At 57.0% G+C, this 22578-nt stretch overlaps 1 protein-coding gene across 15 annotated transcripts in view; it reads right to left on the bottom strand.

Annotated features, from left to right (window-relative positions):
* The window catches only part of CRTC1 (CREB regulated transcription coactivator 1), a 95353-nt gene that overhangs the window by 15290 nt on the left and 57485 nt on the right, over window positions 1-22578 (bottom strand). For 9 of the 15 annotated variants that reach the window (XM_054539954.2, XM_024236653.3, XM_024236655.3 and 6 more), the window contains exons 2-9: window positions 19831-19947; window positions 18694-18741; window positions 16893-17030; window positions 15737-15798; window positions 12967-13061; window positions 9271-9356; window positions 3279-3319; window positions 2643-2863 (exon numbers count right to left, since the gene is read on the bottom strand). In XM_054539954.2, the coding sequence (XP_054395929.2) occupies window positions 2643-2863; window positions 3279-3319; window positions 9271-9356; window positions 12967-13061; window positions 15737-15798; window positions 16893-17030; window positions 18694-18741; window positions 19831-19947 (808 nt within the window). The remainder of the gene's footprint in view (window positions 1-2642; window positions 2864-3278; window positions 3320-9270; window positions 9357-12966; window positions 13062-15736; window positions 15799-16892; window positions 17031-18693; window positions 18742-19830; window positions 19948-22578) is intronic. The other 6 variants (XM_024236654.3, XM_063719380.1, XM_024236656.3 and 3 more) reach the window with 1 other exon arrangement.

Below are 22578 nucleotides of genomic sequence, written 5' to 3'. Positions count from 1 at the left end.
TCTAACGTCTGCCCTGAATACAAGGGGGTTTTTAATCTTCCACTGGCTGCAAAATGAGCTCTCGGCCACCCCTAGAGAGGCCAGTTGGCCCAGGAGGGCGGACGGGCGCCTTGCTGTTGAATTACTTTTGGCAACCTGGCTCACCTTCGGGAACAGGCACAGAGCCAGCTGGAGGGGAAGTCTGGAGCGGGCAGGGAGAGCTGCCAGGGGAGGGCGGGCCAGGTGTCAGGGCCCGCCCGGCCTCAAAGCTGGGCCAGGAAGCAGGAGTCAGGGCCTGCCCTCCTCCTGCACTCTGGTTAGCAGCCAGGGATATGGGAAATGTAGATGGAGCCAAGCGGGGTACTGTCTCCCCGGCTGCGAAGGCCTCTGTCTTCCTTCCCGAGGGAGCTCACGTTCTGACTGGCGGGTGGGCTTGTGGGGAGGGAGGGGGCCGCCTTCGTGTGTGCCAGGGGCCGGCAGCTCGGCTTGATTTAAAAGGCATCCAGAAAGCAAAGCCCCCTCCAGGCGAGCTGCTTGGGCGGCAGGTTCACAAACAACCCAACACGTCAGGCATTACCGGGCCGCTCCGGCCAGCGCCGGCTCCAGCTTCCACATGTTGTGTGTTTCCTTGTGCTTGTTTAGACTGGGCGCCGGCTGGAGGTGCACAGCTCCCGGGCGGGCGCTGGGGACCTGCCAAGGACCCTCCAGCAGGAAGGCGGCTATGTGCTCTGGTGGCCATGAAGAGATGTGAGGGGAAAAGCAGGGGCTGGGAGATGGCGGCTTCTATGCGGGGCAGGGGTACCTGCAGCCCCAGCGCTGACCTTCGGCTTTCCGGTTCTGCACAGGTGTGTGTGGATGCCGCCTGCCTGGCCCTGTCTATCTGGAGACAATGAAGAGGGCTCCTCCGTATCGGCTGTGTTTTCTGGGCCTTCTCTGGTGCCCTCTGTCCAGTGGCAGAGCCCCGCGGGCCCAGGGCCCAGGGCCCAGGTGCAGGAGTCAGAATGCAGCCTCGATGCGCTCGGACTGGGGCCCTGTCCCCTCTTCACTGTTCTGGTCCCCATGCCCTCCTCCAAAAAACCCAGGAACATTCACACCACCCTCCACGCCCCTTGCCTGCCCCTGGCCCTGCTGGCACCAAAGCCAGGAGCGCCTCCAGGCTCCTCCCTCTCCTTCACTCCCTGCGTCAACCCGGCTCCCAGGCTGGCCAATTTCACCCTGGAGTCTCCCAGCAGAGCCCCCGATTGGGGTGCTGTCCTGCTCCAGCGGCTGCCCCTCCCAAAAGCTCCTTCTTCCAGGGCAGCCAGGGGGACTCCACCAGTTACAAATGTAAGCATGTGACTGTCTCATGGAAAGCCCTGCCTGGTGCTGCCTTCCCAGCCTGGGGCAGAGGCAGGATGGGCTGGTGGACTGGGCCGGGGCCGGTTCATTCTCCAGCTCTGGGGCAGGACAGAGCACAGCGAGGTGGCATCTGTCACCCCCACCCCCAGTGCATCCCCCACGGCCCCTCCAGCCTGTCCTACCCCCCAGGCCTAGTTGGGGCCACGCCATTTCTCCTCCTTGGAAGCCAGGTGCCTGCCACCCCCGGGATGCAGGTCACACACTGCACAGCCAATGGGGACGCAGGCAACAGCTAAGGACGGAGCAGCAACATGGGCCAGGGCAGGGGTGCAGGAAAGCAACGCGGCAGTAGAGGCCAGGGCTGGGATGGCCTTGCCAAGGGGACTAGCTCTGAGCAGGGCAGGGCAGGGCAGGGGAGGGAGGGAGGCCTGCAGCCTCCTGGAGAGGAAGGACTACATGTGCAGAGGCCCTGAGGTGGGACTGGGGCTAAGGTCAGAGGGTGGAGGGTGGGCCAAGGTGGACATCCCAGACCCTGGAGGCCTCAGGCTTTCACTGAGAGGGAGCTGGGGGCCATGCGAGGTACCAGGTGGAGGAAGCCATGGCTGGTGGCTGTTCTGGGTGGGGAGGAGGCTGGGGGCCTGGGGAGAGGGGCCAGGTCAGGCCACGTCCTGAGGGCGGAACCGACAGGACATGCTGACAATGGGTCAGCTCCACGTCCGGGAAAGGACAGAAGAGTTGGGGGACGCCTCTGCAATCAGTGCAGCCACAGGAGGGGGGTCCCGGGGGAGCAGGGTAGCAGCAGCACCAGGAGCTATTGGGACAGGCAAGGGGCCTGTGTGACGTCCCTGTGGATGTGGCTGAGGAAGAAAGGAGTGTGGAGCTGGAGACGGGTGGGGGTGGTGGTGCTGGGATGTGACAAGTAGGTGGTCGCTGTCAGATGTCGGGTGGAGGAAGCAGGTCAGGCCTGGTCCCGCCCCCCAGTGAGGGGCTTGGGGTGAGGAGGGGCGGAGGGAAGGCCTGGCCCACCCCAGCTGGGTTAAAACCCCCAGGGCTACCCTCCTAGACTCCCCAAAGCACCATCACACACCCTCAAACCCACTGTCTGGTGTCTGGGGGCACCACGCGCTCCTTTCCACCAGGCCTGCACCCAGGCCCCACCCCTGCCTGGGATGCCTGTGCCCGCTGGGTCAGCCTGTTGGCCGTCCCCCATCCCTGTCCCCCATGCCCTGGTATTTGGGACGGGACTCTGCCAAGTCATCCTGCAGATGCCCATGTTGTCTCCACAAGCCAGTGCTCTGTCCGAGGGCGGAGTGTCCCTGCCTTACCCTGGCCGGCGCCACCGATGCCCAGGTGCGTCAGGTTGGCCGCGAGGTTGCCGGTGCTGCTGGAGCTGCTCAGTGCGGGGAAGGTGGGCTCCTCAGGGTCCAGCGGGGTCGGGAGCGGGGAGGGGAAGTGGATGTTGGTCAGGTCGGGCAGGGAGCCCCCTGTGTTGTGGGTGGCGGGGATCAAGGCTGTAGTGTTTTCCTGGTCGGCAGACGGGAAGATGCTGGGAAAAGGTCAGAGGCAGGCAGGAGGTGAGCTCACGGGGCGGGGCTGGTGGTGGGGACAGGGGGCTGGCGGGAGAAAATCAGCGGGTGCAAAAGGACACCCCCCATCAGGTGCTGTGTGCTTGGGAAACCACTGTCGGCTGGCACCAGGCTGGGACCTTGGAAAACAGCCTATCATCCGGTGAGGACGGTGGGGGCCCGGGGGCAGCAACCTCCCTGAACCCAGGAGAGGGCATCATCCCTGGGAATGAGATGCCTGAGGGGTGGGCATGTGGGGACTCTGTCACTGGCCTCTGGTTACACGGTGTCCCTCTTGCAGGGACTTGCAACCTCAAGAGAGTGGACAGAATGCCCCGGGGTGGACGGAGCAGCGCAGCAGCTGCAGTGTGCGGGATGGGCCCTGTGGAGACTTACTTGATTCCAGGGACCTCACAGGACTTGGGCCTGGACCCCGTCTGAAAGAGAAGACAGGAGAGCCTGAGCCCTGGGGCACACCCTGTGGGGCCCTCTTCCTGGGCACTGGGCCTCCTTGAAACGGCTGATCTTCCCACAAAGCCCAGATGCACCATGAGAACCAAGCTTGCTGGGGCCACAGAGCCCCACAGATGGACAGGGGCACTCCCCAGGGTGGAGGGGCGGGCCCCAGACATGCCCAGGGCGAAGCCAAGAGTTGCACAGAGAGGGTCTCCCTATGGGTCCCCTCCCCCTGCTCCTGCCCTCAGTGGGCAGTCTCTTTTCAGAGGAGTCTGGGGAGAACACGGCATGCAGATCTTTTTAAATTTTTATTCTATTTCATAGAGACAGGATCTCACTTTGTCACCCAGGCTAGAATGCAGTGGTGTGATCACAGCTCGCCGCAGCTTCAACCTCCTGAGCTCGTGATCTTCCCGCCTCAGCCTCCCGAGTGGCTGGGACCATAGGCACGCGTCACTGCATTGCGCCCGCCTGCTTTTTAAATTTTGTGTAAAGCGCCTCTTGACACTACCAAGGCTGTACCACAGCAGTCAGCGGCCAGCACAGTAAAGGGGCCTCTGCTAAGCTGGCCGCCCTAAGCCCTGGTACCCGAGGCTAAATGTCCCTAGAGCTGTCCCCAACCATCCATGCCGTTCCCAGATCATGGTGGCAGGGGTTCCGGGGGCAGGAATTGCCTCTGTCCAGTGCCCACCAGGCAAGTTTGTGAGCAGCCACCAGTCTCCAGGGAATGAATCAAGCCCAAGGCCCAAAGGAGGGAAGAACTGAGTCAGGGGAGACCCAGGAGGCTTGGACCTGATGCCCTAAACTCAGTTCAGAGGTCGCTGCCCCTGTCTTGGGGCTGACCAGCTTTGCAGCAGAGACCTAGACATGTGACTTCCCCGGGGACCCTCAGGGTCTGCTACTTCCTGAGAGTCCTGAGACGTCCCTCTGCTATGTGGGCAGCCACACTCATTCGCCACTGACTAGGGCTTGGGTAGCCCTCAGCATGACACTGGTTTTTCTGCTTGGCTGAGGAGCACTGTCAGGACACTTTCAGGATGTGGACATGGTGTATGGAAAGGGCCCACAATAGGCTCTTCTTGGACTGTGGCCCACAGAGCCTTTGAAGTTCAGGGTCTCGGGAAGGGCTCCTCTGCCTTTCTTTTTTTTAGAGACGGAGTCTCACTCTGTCTCCCAGGCTGGAGTGCAGTGGCAGGATCTCAGCTCACTGCAAGCTCCGCCTCCCGGGTTCACCCCATTCTCCTGCCTCAGTCTCCCACGTAGCTGGGACTACAGGTGTCCACCACCAAGCCCGGCTAATTTTTGTATTTTTAGTAGAGATGGGGTTTCACCATGTTAGCCAGGATGGTCTCGATCTCCTGACCTCATGATCCGCCCACCTCGGCCCCCAAAGTGCTGGGATTACAGGCATGAGCCACGGCACCCGGCCTCTTCCGCCTTTTAAAAAAATGTTTAATTTTAATTTTTTATTTTTATTTATTTTTTTGAGACAGAGTCTGGCTCTGTCGCCCAGGCTGGAATGCAGTGGCGCAATCTCGGCTCACTGCAAGCTCCGCTTCCCAGGTTCACGCCTTTCTCCTGCCTTAGCCTCCCGAGTAGCTGGGACTACAGGCACCCGCCACCATGCCCAGCTAATTTTTTTTGTATTTTTAGTAGAGACAGGGTTTCACCATGTTAGCCAGGATGGTCTCGATCTCCTGACCTCATAATCTGTCCACCTCAGCCTCCCAAAGTGCTGGGATTACAGGCGTGAGCCACTGCGCCCGGCCTAATTTTTATTTTTTAATTTTTTTTTAAGAGATGAGGCTCACCATGTTGCCCAGGCTGGCCTCAAACTCCTGGACTCCAGCGATCCTCCTGCCTCGGCCTCCCAAAGTGTTGGGATTACAGGCGTGAGCCATGGCACCCGGACTGAAGTATGGACTTTCACAGCAATGGGAAAGAAAATCATAATCCCAGCAGAAAGACCTGCCGGCTACCTCCGAGGGCCTCTGAGGCAGGGTGGGGTCTGACTCTGGCTGTGAGGACACAGTAGGGTAGCAGGGCAGCCTCCAAGCCCCCACCGCTCACAGACAGAGTCCGGTGAGTTGGCCCTGGGGAGGGGGTGCCCAGGAAAACCTTCTTGGAGGACCAATGTTTCCTCCCCTGTGAGTTGGGGGCACTAACACCAGCCAAGACATGGGATCGCTGCAGGCCCTGGGGAACTACAGGCTCCAGGTAGGGGCCTCCGAGACTCCTGTTCAAGGACAAAGGCAGGACCGTCTTCTGCTCTTGGCAGGCATGACCAGACAGAACCCCAGCCATGGATGAGGCCTCCCAGCGTGATACGTTTCCGCCCCTGAGGCCCTGGGGCAAACACTTCTGGCTGAGTTCTTTCAGGATTATCAGATGAAAAAGGCGAACGTACGGCAGAGGGTGGGGCTGGCCTCAAAATGCACACACCGTGAGGGGGCAATGCCCAACCCTAAGCCACTGGGGTGCCCAAGGGGTGGCGTGCGACCGGCAGGCGTTAAGCCTCAGCGGGGAATGCTGGCTGAACGGGTTTCTGCTTGGCCAGAGCCTCCTTCATTCTGAGAGTAAACATTCACTTCATTACCGGATTTCTGCAAAGCGCACCGGCGATCACGTTCTCAGGAATACTTTGAAAAGCATTCCATCAACATTATGGAGACATTAATGGATTTCTGAGCAGTATTAAAAATTCACCCACCACCCCACTCCACTATCAGGTGTGTGTCTCCCTCTGCAAGGTAACTGTCGCCATCTTCCTTTTCTTGAGTAACAGCAGAACATCCAGCTGTGTGGGTGGACCGTGGCCTACTTACCCACCTCTCTGCTGCCGGACATTTGTTTTCTAGTTTTGTTTGTTGTTAGAATTTTTTTTTTTTTTTTTAGAGACAGGGTCTTGCTCTGTTGCCCAGGCTGGACTTGAACTCCTGGGCTCCTGGGCTCCTGGGCTCAAGTGATCCTCCTGCCTCCCAAGTAGCAGGCACACACACATATCACACTAGCTAACTGTTTTAAAATGTTTTGCAGAGACCAGGTCTCAGTATGTTGCCCAGGCTGGTCTCAAACTCTTGGGCTCAAGCAATCCTCCCACCTCAGCCTCCCAAAGTGTCGGGATTACAGGCATGAGCCACTGTGTCCGTCCAGCCCAGAGTTCTTTTTTTTTTTTTTTTTGAGATGGAGTTTTTGCTCTTGGTGCCCAGGCTGGAGTGCAGTGGCGCAGTTTCAGCTCACTGCAAACTCTGCCTCCCGGGTTCAAACGATTCTCGTGTCCCAACCTCCCAAGTAGCTGGGATTACAGGCAAGTGCCACCACACCTGGCTAATTTTTTGTATTTAGTAGAGACGAGATTTCACCATGTTGTCCAGGCTGGTGTCAAACTCCTGACCTCAGGTGATCCACCGGCCTTGGCCTCCCAAAGTGCTGGGATTATAGGCGTAAGCCACTGCACCTGGCCTAGAGTTCTTTTTTAAAGTTTTTTCCCCGCAACAGTGGAAATCTCAGTGACTCCTTGTGCCAAACTGAAACACAGAGACCGAGCCCAGGAGTTTGAGACTAACCTGGGCAACACAGTGAGACCCCCATCTTTAACAAAAATTAAAAAATAGGCCAGGCGAGGTGGCTCATGCCTGTAATCTCAGCACTTTGGGAGGCTGAGGCAGAGGACTGCTTGAACCCAGGAGTTCGAGACCAGCCTGGGCAAAGAAGTGAGCTCCTGTCTCTATAAATGATTTAAAAATTGGCCGGTCATGGTAGCTCATGCCTGTAATCCCAGCTACTCGGGAGGCTGAGGCAGAAGAATCACTTGAACCTGGGGGGCGGAGGTTGCAGTGAGCCCAGATTGCGCCACTGCACTCCAGCCTGGGCAAAAGAGTGAAACTCCATCTCAGAAAAAAAAAAAAAAGCCAGGTTTGGTGGCACGCTCCTATAGTCCCAGCATCACAGGAGGCTGGGGCAGGAGGATCGCCTGAGACCGGGAGGTTGAGGCTGCAGTGAACCATGTTCCCGCCATTGCACTCCAGCATGGGCAACAGAGCAAGATCCTGCCTCAAAAAAACAAAAAAAACCAAAAATTTGTCAGGCATGGTGGCATTCACCTGTAGTCCCCAGCTACTCTGGAAGCTGAGGCAGAGGACTGTTTGAGTCCAGGACTCCAAGGCTGCAGTGAGCTAGGGTGGCACCACTGCACTCTTGCCTAGGAATAAGAGAGACCCTATTTCTAAAAAAAGAAAAAGAGCCTGTCATCCCAGCACTTTGGGAGGCCGAGGCGGGCAGATCACTTGAGGTCAGGAGTTTGAGACCAGCCTGGCCAACATGGTGAAACCCTGTTTCTACCAAAAATACAAAAATTAGCCAGGCATGGTGGCACACGCCTGTGACCCCAACTACTCGGGAGGCTAAGGCAGGAGAATCACTTCGCTTGAACTCGGGAGGCGGAGGCTGCAGTGAGCCGAGATCACGCCATTGCACTCCAGCCTGGGCAACAGAGCGAGACTCTTTCTCAAAAAAAAAAAATAAAATAAAATAAAAATAATTAAAATAAATATAATAAAATTTAAAAATAAAAATAAAATAAACAAAAAGAAACACACAGATGGATATAAAGGGCTGACAGCGCCACCCACACTCACCAGGACAGAAGACGCACAACCCTTGTGAGACGCCGCTCGGTCAGGTCTGCCTGCTGGTATCTGTGCAGCTGCATCTCTGCATGTTTTATGCCTTTTCCAATATTCTTATCCTACTCTGTCCACATGACAATAGTATCAGGAGCATCTCTCATGAGTTTAAAATTTCTTCAAAATCCTGTCTCCTCGAGGGACTGAGGACTATTTCCTCAACAAATCCCTTACTCCTGAAATGTGCAGGCTGTTTCTAGTTTATTGCAAAAGCTCTGGAAAATACCTTTAAAAAACACATCGCTCCTTATTCGTTCCTTAACTCTCAATGATTGAATTCCTGAAGAAGAAATTATTGGAGCAAATACTTTTTTTTTTTTCCCTACCAGAAGGGGTCTTGCTCTATTGTCCAGGGTGGAGTGCAATGGTATAGTCACAGCTCACTGCAGCCTTGACCTCCTGGGCTCAAGCGATACTCCTGCCTCAGCCTCCTCAGTAGCTCAGAATACAGGTGCACATCACCACACCTGGCTCATTTTTTGTAGAGGTAGGGTCTCACTTTGTTGACCAGGCTGCTCCCAAACTCCTGAGCTCAAGTAATCCTCCCACCTCAGCCTCCCAAAGTGCTAGGATGACAGGCGTGAGCCATGCACAGCCTGGAGCAAACCCTTTTGAAAGGATTTTGGCACAGGCTGGTGCCTCACTTTCCCATAGGGGAGGAGTAATTTGCATTGCTGTCCCTTTCGCTGCAACTTGACCAGCAATGAGTTTTAATTCTTTTTTTTTTTTTGAGACGGAGTCTTGCTCTGTTGCCCAGGCGGGAGTGCAATGGCACAATCTCGGCTCAGTGCAACCTCTGCCTCCAGGTTTCAAGCAATTGTCCCACCTCAGTCTCCCAAGTAGCTGGGATTACAGGCATGCACTACCATACCCAGCTAATTTTTTGTATTTTTAGTAGAGACAGGGTTTCACCATGTTGGCCAGGCTGGTCTTGAACTCCTGACCTCTGGCAATCTGCCTGCCTCAGCCTCCCAAAGTACTGGGATTAACAGGTGTGAGCCACTGCGCCCGGCCTGGGTTGTAATTCTTTGTGCAGTTCCGGCCTGTTGGATAAGGCCTGCTGTTAGTGATCTTAGTGATCAACAGACCTCACAGATTCTCTGAATTTGAAGATGGAAAAATCGGAGTGAGGGTCCCTGTCTCAGGAAGGTGAAGCCACCCCAACCTGCCATTTTGTCACCTTTGCCCAGGTGATGCTTGAGAAGAGAAAGAAGAAAAAAAGTTTTTGAAAGCTTATAGGCTCTTACCTTCTTGGTGTCCCATGCTTGCTTGGGAAGGTTTTTGTCTGCCTCTGATGTGGTCTCTTCCATTCCTGGGACTGTTAACAGTAAGACTAGGGAGGTGGGAGAGGAGAGAAGGAGAATCAGAGAAGAAATTTCTTTGCAGCCGCATAGTGGCACCAGGAGGACACGTCCCTGACACACGGAGTCACGGCCATGGTAAGACTGCAACTGTCCTAACGGGAACTTCTGTGGACTGTACTAAAACCACAAAAAAGGGCTTCATGACAAACAACAACAACTTAATTAATTAATTAATTTATTTATTTATTTATTTAGAGACGGAGTCTCACTCTGTCGCCCAGGCTGGAGTGCAGTGGCACAATCTCAGCTCACTGCAAGCTCCACCTCCCGGGTTCACGCCATTCTCCTGCCTCAGCCTCCCAAGTAGCTGGGACTACAGGTGCCCGCCAGGACGCCAGGCTAATTTTTTTTTTTTTTTGTATTTCCAGTAGAGACGGGGTTTCACTGTGTTGGCCAGGATGGTCTCGATCTCCTGACCTCATGATCTGCCTGCCTTGGCCTCCCAAAGTGCTGGGATTACAGGCGTGAGCCACTGTGCCCGGCCTGACAGCTTTAAATAAGTCAGAGAATCTGTGACTTAAGAAAAAGTAGGCCAGGTGTGGTGGCTCACGCCTGTAATCCCAGCACTTTGGGAGGCTGAGGTGGGCAGATTGCCCAAGGTTAGGAGTTTGAGACCAGCCTGGCCAACGTGGTGAAATCCCGTCTCTACTAAAAATACAAAAATTAGCCGGGCATAGTGGTCGGGACTCATAATCCCAGCTACTCGGGAGGCTGAGGCAGGAGAATTGCTTGAATCGGGGAGGCAGAGGTTGCAGTGAGCTGAGGTCACGCCATTGCACTCCAGCCTGGGCGACAGAGTGAAACTCTGTTTCAAAAAAAAAAGAAAGAAAGACAAAGAGAAACAAGGCTGGGCACAGTGGCTCACACCTGTAATTACAGCACTTTGGGAGGCCGAGGCAGGCAGATTATTTGAGCTCAGAAGTTTGAGACCGCCCTGGGCAACATGGCAAAACCTCACCTCTACAAAAAATAAGAAAGTTGGCCGGGTGTGGTGGTGCTCACCTGTAGTCCCAGCTGCGCGAGAGGCTGAGGTGGAGGGCTCGCTTGAGCCTGAGAGGTAGAGGCTGCAGTGAGTTGTGATCATGCCATGGCGCTCCAGCCTGTGTGACAGAGCAAGACCCTGTCTCTAAAATAAAATAATATAAAACAGCAGCTCTGGAGCCTGAGGATGTGTGCATTCTGCTTCCCACAGAAGAGGCTGAACCAACGTGGGCCTCAGAGGCATCAGGCTACAGAGAACAGCCAAGAATCTCTCCCAAGAGCAGCTGCCTAGCTTGTGTGTATATTTTTCTTTCTTTCTTTCTTTTTTTTTTTTTGAGATAGTCTTGCTCTCCCACCCAGGCTGGAGTGCAGTGGCACCTTGGCTCACTGCAACCTGCGCCTACCGGGTTCAAGAGATTCTCCTGCCTCAGCCTCAGATTACAGGCATGTGCCACCACACCCAGCTAATTTTTATATTTTTAGTAGAGACGGGGTTTCTCCATGTTGGCCAGGCTAGTCTCAAACTCCTGACCTCAAGCAATCTGCCCACCTCAGCCTCCCTCCCAAAGTGTTGGGATTCCAGGTGTGAGCCACCGCGGCCGGCCCTAGCTTGCACGTTCTGTTCCGCATCCACTACTTGATCTTGCTTTCTGCTCTGGGCTGCTGGCACCCAGTGGCTGAACCTTCATTGAGCCCCCGGCACCAAGCACAGGGGTTCAGACCCTGTCACTCAATGCTGATGGAGGTGGGACCGGTGCACTCGTGGCAGCAGCGGCCCCGTGAGTCAGCCACAATGTCAGCCAGCCCCAGAGCAAGAAGAGGAGAGGGAGAGTCTGAGCGACGGGATGGATGGGCATCAATCAAGGCTCTGGAACCAGCTGGGCCTGAAGGTGCCTTTCCTTGGATCTTTCAGTCAAGGTAAGAGTAAACATTTCCCCATTTTCTTTTTTCTTTTGAGACAGGGTTTCACTTTGTCGCCCAGGCTGGAGTGCAGTGGCGTGATCTTGGCTCACTGCAATTTCCACCTTCCAGGCTCAAACAATTCCCCCTCCTGCCTCAGCCTCCCGAGTAGCTGGAACCACAGGCATGTGCAAACACGCCCAGTTAATTTTTTTGTATTTTTGGTAGAGACAGAGTCTCACTATGTTGCCCAGGCTGGTCTCAAACTCCTGGCCTCGTGATCCGCCCACCTCGGCCTCCCAAAGTGCTGGGATTGCAGGTGTGAACCACCACACCCAGCCTATTTCCCATTTTCTTTATGCCTGTTGCACATTTCATTTTTTTTACTTGTAGACCCATGATGAGCACAGCCAGACAGGCCAACCCTTCCTTGTTGAAAGCCAGGCTGCGAGGAGGCAGCCAGGCCAACCCCAGCCCTGTCACCACCTCAGGCGCTCCTAGGAGAGTGGGGATAGATGATGTGTCCCTGCCAAGCCCCCACTCCAAGGCCACCAGGGGTCCCACATCACAGCTCCTTTCCCGGGTTACAGTGTCCCGGGGGATGGTGACATCCTGGTGCCCACCCCTCAGACGTCCTGTGTTTGTGGGGACCTAGTAGGACAGGCAGCAGCCTCAGAACAGCCTGCTCATTAGGAATAGCAGGGAAGCCCCAGGCACTGCCGTCCTCAGCACCCCTGGGTGTTCCAGAAGCCTCATTTTCATTATGGAGATATTCTCCTCTCCCTCCCGTCTCTGCTGCACACTGAGCCGGAACCCCAGAGTGAGGTTCTGGCCAACAGTCCTCCTCCTCCTCCTCTTCCTCCTCCTATCAGCAGAATCTCCCTTGCGTGTTAACCACCCACTCGGTGAATGGCAGCAATACAAACATAGGTATGTGAGACCTAAGCACGTGCAACTCCCTGGCTTCAGTGCCTTGGGCCACACCAGGTTCCCTGGGGCTGGCCTCAAGCCTCCAAGCTCCCTTCTCTGATGGCACCGCCCCAGTTTTTAAGACAGCATATGCCCTCCTTGAAGGTTCCCAGGGTGCCGCCTCCACGCCCGGCTTCAAATTGGAGCCAAGGACCTGGGTACAGATCTGCCCCCGCTGCAGGGGTGTGCATGGCTCAGCTGGAGGCGACACTCTGGCCAAAAGTTGGGAAGAGACGGCCTCTTTCTCACTCGCTATAGCTGGGACAGGCCCAGGGGCTGCAGGCGAGGAGAGTTCTCAGCAGCAGAGCCAGGAAACAGTCCAGTGGGAAGCAGTGGAAGGAGCTGAACCTGTGGCTAGAGGTCGACCCCTGGCCTGCTCTGTCGTGAGCTGACAAATGCTCCTTTGCGTGGGCTTGCTGCCGCTACATTTGAAACAAGCATCTGTGCAGCACCCAGACTTCATGGCCACGCCCTCAATCCAGGAATGGGAGCCAACATGCGCCTGCAGGGTTGTTTTCTCTGCCTAGAAAACTCCTATGCACTCTTCAAAATCCAACTTAAGTAGCACCACCTCTGAAAGTTTCCGATCCCTTCCCCCAATCCCTTAGCATGGTCTGAGTCTTCCTTTGAAGGGCCATCTGCGCACAAGCTTGTGACCTCCTGGAGAACAGGGGTTACCTGCTGGACTTGCCTCACCCCAGCAGAGACACCCGAGTCCCCTGTCCATACCTCTTTTCTGGTGCACGTCCTGGGACCCACTGGTAAAGGATTCTGGCTGCGTGGGCGTCATTGTGCTCTGGTGCAGGGCGGAGTCAGAATTGGTCCTGGTGGGGAGGGAGGAAGAGACAATGAGCCTGAGCCCAAGGCAGACAACGCGACAGTCCTGATCCCAGCTGGGACATGCTGGACGGACAGGGTGGCAGCTGTGGATCATTTTTGTGAGCTGCTGCACCTGAGCAAAGCTCTCAGGGCCTCATTCTAAAAAGAGCCACCAGAGTGACTGTGGTGTTCATCTGCAAAGCCCATGAAAAACAAAAAGCAGCCAAGCAGCCGGGCGAGGTGGCACACGCCTGTGGTCCCAGCAACGCAGGAGGCTGAGGTGAGAGGATCACTTGAGCCCAGGAATTCAAGACCAACCTGGGCAATAGAGCAAGGCTTCTTGGCTTTGGGGAAAGGACAGTGCCCTCCTGCTGAAACCTCCCAAAGAAGGAGCCCCACAGGTGCCCAGCCTTGGGGTACGAGCCTCCAGCCTGTCACCAGGTCCCCTCTTAGTGACACAATCAGGTGACTGTGCCCTCTGGGATGCTCAGTGTCACACAAACCCAGTGTGATAGGTGGAAGGGGCTAGGAGAAGGCCCCGGAAGGAATGAAGCCACTTACAGGCCCCCGTGGTTGGGAAGCCAACCTGAGGCAGGAGGTCTTGCTTCAACCAGCCCAGGAGAGGCTCTTCCCTCTGCCTCCAGGGACCCCATTTCCCTCTGGGAACTGATGGGGAGAAGGCACAAGGCCACCCAATCTGCTCCTGGCTGCAGGTGCCTCAAGAGTGGGTCCCCAGAAAGCCTCCTTGGCTGCCAGGCAAAATGTGGGTACAGCCACCACCAGCTATGTGTCTCTGAGCAAGTGTTCTGACCTCTGTGTGCTCAATTTCCTCATGTCTAAAATGGACTACAATGGAGATGAACACACTGCCCATTCCATAAAGCTCCATTCATTTTATATAAGTTAATGAATGTGATGGTGGGAACAGGTCCTGACCTATGATATGGGCTTGGTGAGAATTTAATATTGTCGTATATATATATATTTTGAACAGCTTGCTTACTTTTCTTCTGTTTACTAACGTGTGTGTATGTGTGTGGTGTGTGCCCATGTGTATGTATGTACATGGTTTTTCTTTTTTTTTTTTTTTGAGACAGGGTCTCACTCTGCCCCCCAGGCTGGAGTACAGTAGCATGATCATGGCTCACTGCATCTTCAACCTCCCGAGCTCTAGTGATCCACCCGCCTCGGCCTCCCAAAGTGCTGGGATTACAGGTGTGAGCCACTGTGCCTGTTATACATATTTCTATTGTAGTAAAATATATATAACAGCCAGGCACAATGGCTCATGTCCTGTAATCCCAGCACTTTGGGAGGCCAAGATGGGTGGATCACTTGGGCCCAGGAGTTTGAGACCAGCCTGGGTAACGTGGCAAGATCTTGTCTCTCCAAACAAAAAAAAAAAAAAAAAAAATTAGCTGGAAGCAGAGGTGGGACGATTCAGTCTGGGAAGTCGAGGCTGCAGTGAGCTGTGATCGCGCCATTGCATTCCAGCCTCACTAACACAGCGTGACCATGTCTCAAAAAAAAAAATTATATACACACACACACACACACGTTTGTATACATATGTATGTAAATATGTGTGAATATATGCATAGTTTTAACTGTTTTTGAGTGTATAGTTCTGTGACATTAAGTACATTCACATTGTTGTGCAACCATAATCTATATTATTGTATGTTTTTATGTTAACTATATTATTGTTATTTTAGGCCTTTGAGACAGGGTCTCGCTCTGTGGCCCAGGCTGGACTGTAGTGGCATGATCACAGCTCACTGCAGCCTTGACCTCCTGGGCTCAAGCAATTCTCCCACCTCAGCCTCCCGAGTAGCTGGGAGTACAGGCGCGCACTACTACATCTGGCTAATTCTCTCATTTTTTGTAAAGATGGGATCTTTCTATGTTGCTCAGGCTGGTCTTCAACTCCTGGACTCAAGTGATTGCCTGCGCTGGTCTCCACAAGTGCTGGGATTACAGGCGTGAGCCACCGTGCCTGGCCTGTATTTTTCCTAATCTTCCATCCTAAATGTATTAATATAATTTTATCATCACATTTTTAATGGCTGTTGAGTAACATGGGTACCTGCACTGAATGCAGCATTAAATAGGAAAGAGCAAGCTACAGTGCTGAATATGCGGTATCGTCCCACTTTCTTTTTCTTGCGATGAAGTCTCACTCTGTCACCTAGGCTGGAGTGCAGTGGCTTGATCTTGGCTCACTGCAACCTCTGCCTCCCGGGTTCAATTATCCCGCCTCAGCCTCCTGAGTAGCTAGGATTATAGGCATGCGCCACCACGCTGGCAAATTTTTGTATTTTTAGTAGAGACGGGGTTTCACTATGTTGGCCAGGCTGGTCTCGAACCCCTGACCTCAAGTGATCCGCCTGCCTCGGCCTCCCGAAGTGCTGGGATTACAGGCCTGAGCCACCACTCCTGGTCCCCACTTTTGTTTTTGTTTTTTTTGTGTGTCATAAATGGGGGGAAGGGAAATGTTAGAAGATTCCCCAAAGCTGGAACTCCTGTGTTTCAGGGTGAAGGCTAATTTCTAGAAACTTCTGGATGCATCTTAGTTTGGTCATTTTTTAAGCGACTGTGTCCTGCTTTTCCACACGTAACCATGATGAGAGTTTGGTTTTGTTTCCAACAAGAAGGGGGCGGGGGGGCTCCAGCCACTGACCTTCTCCAGCTGGTGTCCGCGGGTGGTGAGAGGTACACGGTGCCGTAGGGGCAGCTGTCGGCGTGAGCGTGAGTTAAGGGGGCCAGTGGCACTGCCCGAGACCCCGCCTCCAACAACACACTCTCAGCCCAGGGCAGGAAGCCCCGGCTGGCTGGCTGGGTTAGGCCTGGGGCCTGCAAACAGCTGGGACCAGTAGGGCAGGGGGCGTTTCCTGCCGGCCTTTCCTGCCTGGCTACAAGCAGCCCCCGTTCCAGGGGCTCTCCAGGGGTACGGCCCTGTCCACCTAGCACTCAGCACTCTGCTCCGTGAGTGCACGTGCGGGCTGCACCCCTTCCAAGGGAGGGGGTTCTGGGCTGTGAAAGTAGGGCCTGTGGGGGCACTGGGGAGTCTGAGTTCAGCTGACCCTGGACTGGACTCTCCATCCTGGGCTGACGGGGTGGCTCCTGGGGCCCAAGGGCTCGGTCTGGGGCCCAGCTGGTCGAGCTCCCCCAGCCCACGGAAATGAGAACCGGAGAACAAGCTTCTCTGTTCTGGAGAGCCGGGGGATCCCGGGAGCAACCTGAGGCCGCTCAGACTCTGGTGTTGTGGGGCCCGGCTGGCTGAGCACCAAGGGGCGGCTGAGTTGAGGGGGAGGGGGGGACTCTGGCTGATCTCTGCTTGACCGAGTCGCAGAGGCGAATTTTACTCCTGTCTTACAGAGAAGGAGCCTCCCTTGGATGCGTCCGGGTCTCACACAGACCCCCTTAGCCCCACTGCCTTGGCTGGGCTGCCCTCCGTGCAGCGCGTAGGAGAGGCCTCATCAGCTCACAGCCCTGACTGTGGGCTCCCTGCTCACGGCCTTCCTGGCCCCACTGCCCTGCCAGGTGTCTAAGCCCTCTGTGGTCAGGTATCATCTTCCTCAACTCCTGCCTTGGGAGCTGTTCCCTGTGCCCTTTGAGCCCCCAAGTCTGGCCAAAGGCTCTAGGGCTTGTGGCACAGCCTCCTCCAGGAAGTCCCCCAGGCTGCCCTGAGATCAAGCCTCCCAGATGGTGCTGCCCTGATTCTGTCCCCAGAGCTGGAAGCAGGCAGCCCTGTCAGAACCTGCTGGGTAAACTTGGGATCCTGCCGGCACCGACAGGGCCTGGCCCCCACCCTCATCCTCTGGGAAAAAGGATATCTGCCGTCCGTGTTTGTCCACTGACAGAGGCCGGCGGTGTGGGGAGCCGAGCCGGCCACGCTCCCGGTACACCCTGTCCACCAGCCCATGGTGCCGGGTGGTCCGGCTGGTGTCCAGGCCCGAGGATTGGAAGGGGGTCTGGGGGAGGAGGAGATGGAAACAGAGAGAGAGAAACCCAAACAATGGTTACCAGCTGTGGCCCCAGCGCTGGCCCCAGAGTCTGATCGCAGGGCCCCCCACTCCGGAGCACCCTCGGCCATCGCTCCACAGCCTGGGATGGGCTTCTTCCTTCAGCCCCAGCTCCCTGGCTCTCCAAGCACTGGGGGGCAAGGGAGGGGGTGTGAGCTGGGGTCCCGGGAGCCAGGGTGGCAGGGGCGTGCAGTGCAGCTGGCATGCACAGGCCAGGCAGAGCGGCACAAGCTCGGGGCCAGCGCCCGCCGGGTGCCGGGGGTGTAGCCGGCCTGGGCAGCCCTCCTCCCCAGCCTCACCAGGTGCAGACAGGCCTCCGCCCTCTCTCTCCAGGCCTGGACGGCCTCCTACCCCCACCTACGTCATCCCTGGAGGGGCCTGCCAAGAGACGGCCCAGGGGCTTCCAGCCCAGGACTGTTTCGGGGCCCACCTGGCCAAGCGCGAGTTCCTGGGAGGCTTCCTTGTGGAGCCCAGGGCTGCTCTTGATTGAGACGCGGCCCCCACACACCCTCCCCCGCAGCCTCCTCCAGGCACTCCAGGCACCACCGGAGCCAAGTACAGGCGCCTTCCGGAGCCATGGCCCACTGCTTGGCTGGACGGGGCTTCCTCCCAGCACCTGGGGCTGACACCAGGCTGGCCCTCCCCAGGCCCTGCTACATGCCCGGCCTCATGCCCCCGGGGCTGCCAGGAGCCCGCCCTGACCCTGTGTTGCCCACTTGCCATCTGACCGGGGTGAGATCAGCAGGCTCTGCCAGCTTTGGAGGCAGCCAATCCCCCAGTCCGGCCATCTGGCCCCTGAGCCCTTATGCCTTCTCTGGGCAGCCGGGCAAAATGAGACTCTGATACTAAAGTGAGTCTCCTCTCCAGAAGCCTGTCCATGGCTAGGATCGCTGCTTTGTCCCAGCCTCGGCCAGAGTTCAGGGCTGACTACTGTCCCCAGCCCTGGGGACCCCCAAGTCTTCCTTCGATCCAGCATGAACTCTGCTGGTTTGGGTCTTTCTGTGGCTCTTGCCCCCAAAAAGCTGTGGGCATGGGAGACGTGGGCCTGTGACGATGAGAGTGGGAACTGTGCTGTCCAGCGCACAGGCTCCTCAGGGCAGGGGCCATTCATCTCCTTCCAGAGATGCCTTGAAGCCCAGAGGGAAACTGAGGCAGCCAAAGCCGAGTCAGAGGCAGAATGAAGTGGGGGCTGGCCACACCCGGGCTCGCCACATCCTGCCTGCTGGCCTGGTTTGGGAGATGCGTGCACACGTGTGTGTGTGTGTGTGTTTGTGGTGTGTGTGTGTGTGTATATAGGGACGGACCATGCAGCTTTGGGGCACATGCTTGGATTCTGCTCTGCTGGACCCCAGATGGGGATGCGCGGCTATGGCATCTGCCCCAGATGGACCCCAAGAGTCCCCAGGGCCTCTCGACGCGACCATACGCACTTCCCGAGATGGGGGTGCGGAGTGGATCCATTTCCATTTGGCAGACGGGACACCTCCACCTCCCTGGGAGCCGCAGGGGCGGCCGCTTGGGGAGCTCAGGGATCCCCAGCGCCCGCACACGGGTCGGGGTCTTGCAGGCTGGCGCCGGGGACGCCGCGGCCTCAGCCTGGGGGCTCATTTACCAGAGAGACAGGAGCCGCTGCCAGGGCCTCCCCCAGAAATCCGCTGGGCTGAAAATGCAAAGAACCGAGACTTTGAGACGCTGCTGACTTGCCTGGCCCCAAAGGCGGGATGAGTGGGACCTCCCCCCAGGCTGTGGGCCTCGGGCGACAGACACCCAACAGGGTCCTGTGCCCCTCAGCCCCACTCAGGCTGAGCTTACAAGGTGCCCAGAGAGACTCTCCTCCAGGGAAGAGGGGACAGGAGAAACAGGAAAGGGAGAGAAGGGCAGGAGGGGAGAAAACCCGGCTGGGAAGGGCTGTGACAAAGAACACGCCCAGCATCAGTGATGGCCCACACTCAGTGTATGCCGGGGGAGGCGCACCGTGGTGGCCAGCCCAAGGATCCCTGCCCTGTCCAGCGGCGGTGCAGGTGGCAGTGGAGCTGGTGGGTGACTCGGGAGGGGCCCTGGCTCCATCTGGCCTGTCAGTGGCCATGGCTGTGTCCGAGGTGGTTTTCTCAGCCACAGAGTAGGTGTGACCCCCCCAGGGGGACCTGTCCATGCAGAGCCCAGACACCGTCCTGGGGGTGGCCCTGATTCATAGGCCAGCTCCCTCAGCCCCACTCCATCCCCATTTCCACCCGCAGACCAGGGCCAGGGAAGAGGGCCGCTGTGGGCCTTATCTCCTGTTTACGATAAGGCTGTGCACGGCGGCTGTGCGGCCTGCGGGAGCCGCGCTGTGTGGGCCTCTGCCAAGAAACGTTTGCAGACAAGTGGGGTCAGGCCGCCGGGCCTCCTTCTGAGAATTGCTGGGCTTGTGGATTAGTGAGGCAGGACAGAGCCAAGCCCCAGTGGCCCCGAGCGGTTCCCGCTGCCGCACAGCCGGCCAACAGGTGTAGCGGCTGCCGAAATGCTGGAGGCCAGATGGAGGGCTCGCCTCGGGGTCTGCTGATGGGGAATGGGCTGCGGGGGATCCTGGTGCACCCTGGTGGGGCCACTCTGCTTCCTCTGGTTCCCAGGGCAGACAAGGAGAAGGCAGGGGTTGGGTGGGCTCCACCAACTGTCTGATGACCCCAGCTATCCTCAATGTCTGGCCCCCAGTGGGAGGCTGGGGGAAGCTCCCCACAATGGGGGCAGGGCCAGGGGGTGGGGCACTCACCTGGAAGGGCAGGTCCATGGTGCCACTCCCGATCTGGTTCACGTTGGGCAGGGACCCGCCATAGTACTGGCCACGGCTGGGGCCCAGTTGCAGGTACTGGGATTTCTGGAGCTGGAGCTGAGAGAGAGAAGCCACCAGCTGCGGGAGGGGTCACCTCCCAGGCTCACCTCAGAGTGCCAGCCCCAAAGGCACAAAAAGACCCAAGTGGTGGGATCGACAGCCTAAATGCAGAAGTTTGCAGGACCTCATGACCCAGATGCTTAAGGAAACCAGGTGTCCCTCCACCAAAAATGGCAGAATCAGAAACCCGAGGTGCCGGGACGGCTCCCCAGGCAGGGCAATGCACCGTGCAGAAACCCATGACTGTGAACCTGGGGAGCTGGCTACCTTGCTGCTGACTCGGCCAGTCAGTGAATGAGTAAGAGAGGCACTGGCGGGCCTGCAGCCTGCCAAGGAGGCCCCTCACCAGCCCAGGGGAGCCATTTCTTATCACGGTCAGAGGCTGTGACTTGGCAGGCCAGGCGGCTTTCCACTGGCCTGAATCGGAGGAAGCTGTCTCAGAAGCGTGGTGATGGCCTTCAAAGCGTGGGACTTGTGATCCCGACAGCAGCCCACACAGAGCCAGGGCAGCCAAGTCAGTCCCCCAGACCCAGCTTGAGTTCTAGAGGGTCCTGAGCCCCATGTTCCTTCCTCGTGGTCCCTCCCAGCCTCTTGGGGGATGGGCCCAGCTGAGTGCCTTCATCCCAGCTGTATCCCTGCTTCCCACTCCCTGAGGGCATCGGGGCACAGAACCAGGAGCCAGGAGCTCCCTGACCGGTCACACTGACTCTGAACAGGGCTGGAACCTGGCCTCCTCCCCTTCATGTGGCTGATGCTGATTTGCCAGTAACAGAGGCCCCTGACCCAGGTGGCACGACCCAAGGCCCTTGGGGATGCTGGTCCATGATGCCCGCCATGCAACTGGGGGAGGCAGCCACTGTGAAGAGAGGCGGGGCTGGGCAGGCAGGAAGGAGGGGTGGTTGTCCACTCTGGCCCGGCAGGGGCGGTTGCTAGGGTGGATACTGTGTACACAACAAGGCCGACTCGTTCCTTACAAACAGCTCCTGGCAGTGCGTGGAGAGCTGGCTGCCCCACCGCCCCAGCTTCCTAGGGGGCCCTGGACACCGGAGGCGGAAGTAAAGCCCGGGAACTGGCTGCCTGCCTGGCTGAGCACCTCGCCCAGGTAAACAGCTGTTTCCTGTGAGCTGAAGTGGAGCCGATAGTAAGATTAACCTTGTGTGTTATTGGGTGGCTCTCGAGGGCTTGGGGGTCCGGCCCAGGGTCTGTGCTGGGAGCCCTTGGTGGCCGCTGGCCAGACACATACACAATGAACGTCCACAGTGTCCCTCCCAGCAGTCACACCAGATGAAACAGGCCAGCTCCGGGCTGCAAGCGGAGGGGGTGCAGGGTGGGGGTCCTACAGCTCCCACCCCACACCTACCTGGGCATAGGTCGCCCGTGGCCTCCTGTGACTTTCTCCACCCTCTTCTGTGTCCAAGTAGCATGACAGAAACCTGTGCTACATTCACCTCTCACTGACTGTATGGCCCTAAAGGCTGTGACCCCTCCTGGACCTGTGTCCCCCACCTAGAGTGAGTGCTACAGGCAGGTGTGAGAGGGACACACGACGTGTGACACAGCAGGTACTCATGCCACATGTGCTTTCTACACGGGCTGAGCCGCCAGCTCCCAGGAGGCCAGACATCAGGAGCAAGAATTCCCTGAAGCAGCTTTGTTTGCACTATGTCCCTGGGCCACAGGAAACCTGGGATGTGGGGACAATCTACAGGACTGGGGACACACAGAACTCTCATGGTTCCCAAGCCCCATCTCTGTCCAAACCTTGCCCACAATTCCCAGCTCCTGTCCACTTTGCTGGAGGCACTCAGGCTTCGGAGCACAGCCCCTGGGCCAGGGGTGGACACTGTGGGGACTCTGCTCTTCTTTTTTGTTGTTGTTGTTGTTTGTTTGTTTTTTTGAGATGGAGTCTCGCTCTGTTGCCCAGGCTGGAGTGCAGTGGCGCCATCTTGGCTCACTACAACCTCCACCTCCCAGGCTCAAGTGATTCTCCTGCCTCAGCCTCCCAACTAGCTGAGATTACAGGCACCATGCCTGGCTAATTTTTTTTTTTTTTGTATTTCTAGTAGAGACAAGGTTTTTTACCACGTTGCTCAGGCTGGTCTCAAACTCCTGACCTCAAGTGATACACCCGCCTCGGCTTCCCAAAGTGTTGGGATTACAGGAGTGAGCCACCGCGCCTGGCCTCTGCTCTTCTTTTGGGGAACCCCATGCTCATTCTTGGTTTTGCATGAGGAGTTGTACAGCAAAAGGGTTAAGCTGGCCCCAAGAGAGGTCTGGCCTTTGTCCCCAGCTCCTGGGAGGTGACCTGCAGGAGAATATCCTGCCTGATAAGAGTGTCATTGTGTGCCTGAGGCCTTGGGCTATGGCAGAGTCTGCTCACACTGTGGTTTTAGGGTGGGAGTGTGGGCACATCAGCTTGACATCTGGAGGGACTAGAGACAGGTTGGCCATGAGGGTGGTCAGCCACGTCTACAGGACCAGCCCCCAATACAGACCCTGGACATGCAGGCCAGGGGAGCTTCTGCGGCTGGCAGTGCTCCATGCTGGGAGAATTACGCACTGTTCACATGAGGGGCCGACTGGAGGCTCCGGCTTGGTTTCTCCTGGACCCTGCCCATCTGCCCCTTC

The sequence above is a fragment of the Pongo abelii genome, chromosome 20 (genome assembly GCF_028885655.2).
Source record: "Pongo abelii isolate AG06213 chromosome 20, NHGRI_mPonAbe1-v2.0_pri, whole genome shotgun sequence".
Taxonomy (NCBI): domain Eukaryota; kingdom Metazoa; phylum Chordata; class Mammalia; order Primates; family Hominidae; genus Pongo; species Pongo abelii.
This window is presented reverse-complemented; position numbering and strand designations above follow the sequence as displayed.